General features: G+C 41.7%; 1 protein-coding gene across 1 annotated transcript; it reads left to right on the forward strand.

The window, feature by feature from the left end:
• Positions 1 to 2,964: 2,964 nt before the first annotated feature.
• On the forward strand, positions 2,965 to 8,301 carry LOC311120110 (YEATS domain-containing protein 4). The gene is made up of 7 exons (XM_084194725.1): positions 2,965 to 3,186; positions 3,479 to 3,598; positions 3,692 to 3,758; positions 3,864 to 3,958; positions 4,291 to 4,380; positions 4,516 to 4,603; positions 6,636 to 8,301. The coding sequence occupies exons 1-7, from the start codon at positions 3,136 to 3,138 to the stop codon at positions 6,803 to 6,805; spliced, it is 681 nt and encodes a 226-aa protein (XP_084050851.1). The 5' UTR covers positions 2,965 to 3,135; the 3' UTR covers positions 6,806 to 8,301.
• Positions 8,302 to 9,218: the final 917 nt, after the last annotated feature.

Genomic DNA, 9,218 nt, shown 5'->3' on the forward strand with positions numbered 1-9,218 from the left:
AAAGAGCATTTTGAGGACTACAATGTGTTTGACATGGAATCTTATTAGATGGAACTTTAGTAAAGTACTCCTTCAGGTAAAGTTTGCATAACAAACACTTTGTTTTTATACATGGGACTTTTGCTTCGTGTTACGTTTTGTATTGCATTTATTGTATAAATGCACTGAGATGTTGAATATGTTGTAAAGCATTCATAATGCTCTGTAGCAATTATGCCATGTTTATTGTGCTAATGGGTAGGTTATGAATGCTTTGTTACCTATTCGCTGATCATTAAGAATTGCTTTCCAGTCCAACGTCTTTTCAAACAGAATGAATATTTGAGTAGAGCTGATTTGAAACAGGTTTGAAACGTCAATACTGTACATATATACAGTGTTACCCATACTCAATTAGTGTTGATTGTCATTTTGTACTTATAATGCATCCATCTTAGATATTACCTTGAATTATTTTTTTTACAGTCAGATCCAAGGTTTTGTGATCAAGTCTTTTACCTGATCAATTTATCTCTGTGACGTTTTCAGGAAATTGAACTTTTTTTAAGGTGCACTGTCTTGTTTTGAGTGTCTTCAATAAACTAGATTTCTCCGTCTGAAGTCAGTCTTCGTGAACCATTCGGCCGAATGTTACTTTTCCTGACATTGCTGATTGGTTTCATCAAATGTACACTTAATCAATAGAATGCAAAGTAAAGGATTGAATAAGACCATAGAATATGACTGAGGTGTCTGTCGTTGTTCTGTTTGTGAAAAGATTGTAATAGTCTAATTTACTCAGCAGAAACTTAAAGGCTTTTTTTTCCTCCGGTATGATTGACACAAATAATTTAAAGAAAGGCCTCCCTTCAAAGAGTTCGAGGCTCTTGTTTTTTTAAATATATATATACATGTAATTTACTCAATAGTTACACTTACACCAAATGCTGAATTGTAGGTTAGGCTGTAGTTCTTTTTGCCCTTATTTCATTTACAGCTCCATGACATTCACCAACGGCAGAAGGTAAGTCGTCGGTTCCAGATCCATGAAGAATGACCGGTGCAAATTTCTGATCGATTATTGAATTATTACACCATGCATACTAAAATGCTATCAATGTGTTTATTGATAGTTCAGATCATATTGCTCTTTCAATTATATGATTCATTAGACAGAATATTTGCATTAAGAATAAAGACAGTAGGTTCTCCTCTGAACTTGTACCACCTTGTGCCTTCCCAAAAATAAAATAATTGTAACTACTTTGTACCTCCATTATTCTGTTTATTACTTGGGATGTGAGGCTATTGGATACGTTTATTGAATTTGCAATGCTGATCGCAAACAAATAAGTATAGCTGATCAAGACCGTGTGTGAAGCAGTTGGTGTAGGCCATAGGCCTGCGGGTGGGGATGGTGATCTGGAATTGATGGTTTCATTTTACAAACGGCTCGGATATGGCCATCTGGTGGCCTTTGGGCTACAGTTTGTGAGAAATGCTTATGAAGGCAATAGTTCTAGTCCGAAATCTCGACTCATATTAACACATTTATGTTTATAAATATACATTTTATTAATTTCAGTAGCCTAGTTGGACGTCACATGTTTTGTATAAATGGCCTATCTTCGATGATCACTCAAACCCTGACTCGTGTCCAGACGAGAGCCTGCAGAATAATTCGGGACGGGTCGTACACCAGCTACCGGGTAAGCCCTCAGAATCATGTCCTTGGAGAGCGATCGGGAGCAGATCTGCCTGACATTTCATAAATCCCTGCAGAACTCCCAGTTTGCAGACTGGCTCCCCCCAACCAGACAGCAGACGACTGGACTGGCAACCCGCAACCGCCACAAACGGAACACTTACATGACACAGGTCCTGGTCCAGGCACTTGTCATCTCCCGTCTGGACTACTGCAACTCGCTGTTGGCTGGGCTCCCTGCCTGTGCCATTAAACCCCTACAACTCATCCAGAATGCCGCAGCCCGTCTGGTGTTCAACCTTCCCAAGTTCTCTCACGTCACCCCCCTCCTCCGCACACTCCACTGGCTTCCAGTTGAAGCTCGCATCCGCTACAAGACCATGGTGCTTGCCTATGGAGCAGTGAGGGGAACGGCACCTCTGTACCTTCAGGCTCTGATCAGTCCCTACACCCAAACGAGGACATTGCGTTCATCCACCTCTGGCCTGCTGGCTCCCCTTCCTCTGCGGAAGCACAGCTCCCGCTCAGCCCAGTCAAAACTGTTCGCTGCTCTGGCACCCCAATGGTGGAACAAGCTCCCTCACGACGCCAGGACAGCGGAGTCACTCACCACCTTCCGGAGACATTTGAAACCCCACCTCTTTAAGGAATACCTGGGATAGGATTAGTGTATTCCTTCTAACCCCCCCCCCCCCAAATTGTAAAGTGGTTATCCCACTGGCTATAGGGTGAACGCACCAATTTGTGAGTCGCTCTGGCTAAGAGCGTCTGCTAAATGACGTTAATGTGCCCTTGAGCAAGGCACTTAACCCTAATTGCTCCTGTAAGTCGCTCTGGTTAAGAGCGTCTGCTAAATGACTAAAATGTAAAATGTAAATGTAATGACACGCACAGGCTGCTTATCGGAACTCTCCCATTCCATACTTCACTAAATTGATCAATGCACACATCATATAGCACAGGGGCGTTAGAAACGCCTCCTTAAAAGTTCTAAAGATGTATTTTGTAAAGCTGCCACCCCAAACCTTGTCGTTGTAGTATTATTGTTTTGTATATACTATTGCATAGTTTAACATTTTATTACATGTTTTGCTAGTTTATGATTTTACTATTTGATGATTGTAAATTGGTTTACACAATTCAGTCTATATGACTGCAAGAAACCAATAAACCTACTACTACTACTACTACAGGGTACAAAGCAGAACATTAGACAAGAGGACCCTAATCGTGTTACGCTCTGAATGTTTCCCGTGTTCACATCGGACCACGAACAATGTAACGTACTTCCGGTGCTTGTTTGGCTGGCAATTTGAAATGTGTACATTGTAAAATCGTGTTGTTTTCATAGATCTAATGGCAATCTTATTAAATGACAGATTCCAAATCACTACTGCAAGAGTCCTATAGTGACATATACGAGTTTAACGTCACTTTCTACTCTCTATACTATGTTTAAAAGGATGGCTGAATTTGGACCAGATTCCGGGGGTAGAGTGAAGGTAGGGGGCGGATGTCAATAATATTTGATACCGGTAACTATAATATGATCAATAAAAAGTTGTATGTTTATAAGAGACAATTTGACTAACTGTGTAAGCTAGTTATATGTTACTTCCTTTTTAATAAGCCTACGGAAGCGTGTCAGTAAAGTGCTTGTCGTGAAGACGCGGTTGGCTTGGCAGGCAACAAACCGCATCACTTCTTACCGTCTAGGGTAGCCTGTTCACCATATTATCATCATCATTGATCTGCATTATGTTGCAGAAAATAGCATTTGTCTGTAACCCACAGGGTGTTACGATCGTGAAGCCCATCGTATTCGGAAACGTTGCTCGGTATTTTGGGAAGAAGAGAGAGGAGGATGGACACACTCACCAATGGTCTGTGTATGTGAAACCATACAGAAACGAGGTAAACTCAACTGTAATCTTGGAAAATGGTTGATGTTGACTTCAAGGTCTCATTGGGTAACTACAGTATTGACCTGACCCAATTATATTCCAGGATATGTCTGCATATGTGAAGAAGATACAGTTCAAACTACATGAAAGTTATGTGAATCCACTCAGAGGTAAATCAAGTTTGTAATGTATCCACATAATAACAGTGATGTAATTTGCCATGCATGTAGGGCCTCATGGAGGCCTAATGGTGTTCTCTTTCTGATCTGTTGTAGTCGTGACGAAGCCTCCGTACGAGATCACAGAGACAGGCTGGGGAGAGTTTGAGATCATCATCAAGATCTTTTTCATCGACCCCAATGAGCGGCCGGTGAGTGTTGCTTTATTATGGCATTTCATTCAAATCAAACTTTATTAATATAGCACCTTTTTTTTTTTATAACAGAAGATACATTTCAGAGTGCTTAACACAATCAAATAATAGAAAGGTGTGAAAGATAAAAACACAAGACGTTTTCTAAATTAGGAGACACATTAAAATAGTAAAACAATAGTTTAATAACAGTGGACGTGAGACTACGTGTTCATTGTACAATTACATTATTTTTATGACACTCTTCCCCCAGTTACATGATACTCTGTCTATCTACAGGTGACCTTCTTCCCCCAGTTACATGATACTGTCTGTCTGTCTGTCTACAGGTGACTCTCTACCACCTGCTGAAGCTCTTCCAGTCAGACTCCAGTGCCATGCCCAAGAAGACGGTGGTCTCTGAATTCTATGATGAAATGGTGAGCAAATTTATTTATTTTTCAAAAACAGTGAACCAAAGAGGACACGAGAAGCGAAGTGAAACAAGTTGCAAGGTGAGGAAAGAAACCAGAGAGGCCTGTCTCGACTCTCTGTCCTCCCTGTTACTCTCTCAGATCTTCCAGGACCCCACAGCCATGATGCAGCAGCTCCTTAGTACCTCTAGACAACTGACCCTGGGGGCCTATAAGCACGAGACTGAGTGTGAGTAACACACGTTTTCCTGTACTGTTCAGTAACACACGTGTGCATTTAGTACCTGTAGATTTATATTGTAACTACTGTATCTAGCAATGCCTTTTTTTTTTTTCCACCCTCATCAGGCAAATGTGTTTCAATGCAAATTATAGACATCATCAACTAGATTCAGCCGCGGGCCGATTTTTTTTTATTGAGAGGCTGGTCGGGGGCCAGGAACATAATTACAAATAATTTGTAGACTGCAAATTTTTATTTTTATTTTTATTTCACCTTTATTTAACCAGGTAAACCAGTTGAGAACAAGTTCTCATTTACAACTGCGACCTGGCCAAGATAAAGCAAAGCAGTGCGATAAAAACAACAACACAGAGTTACATATGGGGTAAAATAAAACAAAGTCAAAAAATACAACAGAAATACATATATATACAGTGTGTGCAAATTTAGCAAGTTATGGAGGTAAGGCAATAAAATAGGCTATAGTGCAAAATAATTACAATTAGTATTAACACTGGAATGATAGATGTGCAAGAGATGATGTGCAAATAGAGATACTGGGGTACAAATGAGCAAAATAAATAACAATATAGGGATGAGGTAGTTGGGCGGGCTAATTTCAGATGGGCTGTGTACAGGTGCAGTGATCGGTAAGGTGCTCTGACAACTGATGCTTAAAGTTAGTGAGGGAGATAAGTGTCTCCAGCTTCAGAGATTTTTGCAATTTGTTCCAGTCATTGGCAGCAGAGAACTGGAAGGAATTGCGGCCAAAGGAGTTGTTGGCTTTGGGGATGACCAGTGAGATATACCCGCTGGAGCGCAGACTACGGGTGGGTGTTGCTATGGTGACCAATGAGCTAAGATAAGGCGGGGATTTGCCTAGCAGTGATTTATAGATGGCCTGGAGCCAGTGGGTTTGGCGACGAATATGTAGTGAGGACCAGCCAACAAGAGCGTACAGGTCACAGTGGTGGGTATTATATGGGGCTTTGGAGACAAAACGGATGGCACTGTGATAGACTACATCCAATTTGCTGAGTAGAGTGTTGGAGGCTATTTTGTAAATGACATCGCCGAAGTCAAGGATCGGTAGGATAGTCAGTTTTACGAGGGCATGTTTGGCAGCATGAGTGAAGGAGGCTTTGTTGCGAAATAGGAAACCGATTCTAGATTTATCTTTGGATTGGAGATTCTTAATGTGAGTCTGGAAGGAGAGTTTACAGTCTAACCAGACACCTAGATATTTGTAGTTGTCCACATACTCTAGGTCAGACCCGTCGAGTGTAGTGATTCTAGTCGGGTGGGCGGGTGCTAGCAGCGTTCGGTTGAAGAGCATGCATTTAGTTTTACTAGTGTTTAAGAGCAGTTGGAGGCTACTGAAGGAGTGTTATATGGAATTGAAGCTCGTTTGGAGGTTTGTTAACAGTGTCCAATGAAGGGCCAGATGTATACAAAATGGACCTCAGAAGCCCCAAAAAAGATATAATATTTGACTGAAACATAATTTCAAACCTTGCTTACATTTGTATATGATCACGTGTCTCTCTATTATGCGTGGGAATACTTGAACAGATTTCCCAAATTAAAATCACTTGGAGCTGATTTCCCAAATTAAAATCACTTGGAGCTGATTTCCCAAATTAAAATCACTTGGAGCTGATTTCCTGGAGTTTAGTCTTTTATGTCCAACAATGAAAATGCAAAAAATAAATAAATAATTGTTAGTTTTTTTTTGTTGCTCAGAAAACTTGGGGGGCCAAATAAAACCGCCAGTTGGGGAACCCTGCAGTAGGGGCTTAGAGTAAAAGTTGATGGCTGTGTTTACACAGGCAGCCCAATTCTGATCTTTTGCCCAATTATTGGTATTTTGACCGATCAGACCAGATCCTTTGCCAATAAGATCAGAATTGGACTGCCTGTGTAAAGGCAGCCAATGAGACCCGATCTCTCTGTCGTCATTGTTCAGTGAAACACCACTGTGCAGTGCTATGAGTGGACAGTACCACCGGTGACTGACCATTCCTTCCTGTGTCTGTAGTTGCGGAGCTGGAGCTGCGGACGCGGGAGAAGCTGGAAGCAGCGAAGAAGAAGACCAGTCAGGAGATCACAGACCTAAAAGACAGACTGAAAGCCAGCAGAGAGACCATCAACTTCCTGAAGGGAGAGATACGCAAGCTGGAGGAGGAGGACCAGATCAAAGACCACTGAGACACACACTGGGTGAATCTCAATAGTATTTCCTTGATTCCTCATATCCTCATATCCTCTCTCCTTGCATCCTTCTCAAAACTCATTGGAGCAGACGATCTGAGGTTCCTCGCCTTGGATCTTCTCCTCCAATGTGTTTTGAGAAGGAGATGAGGAGAGAGGACGCAATGAATCATGGGTATACAATTGAGACACACCCTGAATTCCAAATCAACCTCTAGACCCTCTTCCAAAGGCACTCCTGTAGATCTGAAGGGTTTGGATAGGTGGATGCAATATGGTACTTGTGACTTGCTTCACCTTGTCTTCTGATTTCTGATAGGCTGGATGGAATTTCCTCCTTTTTGCTTCCACCTATCCAACCCCTTCATAGGCTACAGGAGGGGCTAGGGAGGAGGGGCTAGGGATGGATTTGGAATTGAGATATTCACTCTTGCCCAAGCCTGGAATCCACACCGAATATCACTCCGTTTTACGATTGTTTAATTTCATAATATAATATCTGCCATTTCGCAGATGCTTTCATCCAAAGCGACTTACAGTCACGCGTGCATACATTTGGCGTACGGGTGGTCCTGGGAATGGACACCATTATCCTGGCATTACTAGCACCAAGCTCATCCTTATAGAGGACCTCAACACCATTGCAATGGATGACATAACATTGCACTAACAATAGTGAAATGTAGCGGTATTCAGTTTGAATTCTAGACAACACTGCCTAGCAAAATGGTTTTAGATGATTAATGTACATAACAAGAAAACTGAAGATAATGAATGTTAGTTTCACTCCACTCTCAACTCAACTCACAGATAGGTCTCATTGCAACATGTCACATTTTTGTAGACTGGTCTGAATGTGAATAGGTTTTGTGCTTCTCTTTTTTTATTCATTTTATGCATTTTTATGTAAAACTCAAACCAGCTTTTCTTTGATTTCTCCTATGTACAAAATTATTAGAACACGATTGTAGAACTGATGGCTCAAACATGTCTTACAGATGCTATTCAGGGTTATTTGCAGATAATTTTTTGTCATAGATTGATCTCTTAACATCTGTAAAGCCTGGGCATGCCATCGTCAACTGTCTCAGTATCCAATACATGTGTCAACCCTTTTGATATGAGTTCAGTTCTTGACAGAAATGGTTATATTCTGATGGAGCGCTAAACTGTTGCTTCCATTGTAAGGAGATGGAGTGCTGTAATGTTTGATGGATATACAGCCTCTGCATTACCCTTCCACCACCACTAGAGAGCGGTGATGAGCAATTGTTTATTGTTTATATTGGAAGCGGGAGGTGGCAACAATTGTTTTATATTGGAAGAGAGGGAGTTGGCAACAATGTAAAAACATAGCAGCATTAATAGTGTATTGTATTATTACATATTGAACAGCTTTCCTTTATTCTACATTTCACTTCAATTGCCATTGTGGTTTTCTATTAAAACTAATTCCCTGGTCAAATCTAAATCTAATACATGGTGAAGGCTGCAGTGAGTTTAGTGGATGGGTAACTCATTTCATTTCAGGCTCTTGTCTTCACAACACAGAATACCACTGTAGCTAATTAGAGGTTACAACTGAACAGATTGTGTGGCCCTCAACCCACCCACACACACACACACACACACATCATCTCTCACTCTCTTTCTCTCTCTGCCTTGTTGAACGGTACATTTACATTTTAGTCATTTAGCAGACGCTCTTATCCAGAGCGACTTACAGTTAGTGAGTACATACATCTTTTTTTTTTTATACTGGCCCCCCATGGGAATCGAACCCACAACCCTGGCGTTGCAAACGCCATGCTCTACCAATTGAGCTACATCCCTGCCGGTCATTCCCTCCCCTACCCTGGACGACGCTGAGCCAATTGTGCACCGCCCCATGGGTCTCCCGGTCGCGGCCGGCTACGACAGAGCCTGGATAACATAACACTGAATTACAGTATATTTCAGAGATTGAAAAGGGAGAGCCATGTGATCACAGTGTGTGGTTAGGACAGGTATAATAGTAACTGATCTGTGACAGCTTGAAGCATCCAGTTTACGTCCCAAATGGTACCCTATTCCCTATGGCCTCTGGTCAAAAGTAGTGCACTATATAGGGAATAGGATGCCATTTGTGACGACACAGGCCACGTCTTGCCCTGGGGCTTGTCAGACCCCAGTCCTGTAATCTCCATCTTTCCCATCATTGGTTCTATGGAGATTTAGTCATTTTACTGTTAGGCTGACTTGTTAAATGTGCACATATTCTACTGACCACAGGCACACACACGAAACGATACAATGATTCTCTCTCACATACACAGGGAGATAAATCATTCCATGCATGCAGAGAGGCTGTCCTGGCCTCTGATCCTACAATGATCAGACATTAAATAAATAGAAGCTGAGCTCTGGAAGG

This window comes from Coregonus lavaretus, assembly GCF_964263955.1.
Source record: "Coregonus lavaretus genome assembly, contig: HAP1_SCAFFOLD_711, whole genome shotgun sequence".
NCBI lineage: Eukaryota > Metazoa > Chordata > Actinopteri > Salmoniformes > Salmonidae > Coregonus > Coregonus lavaretus.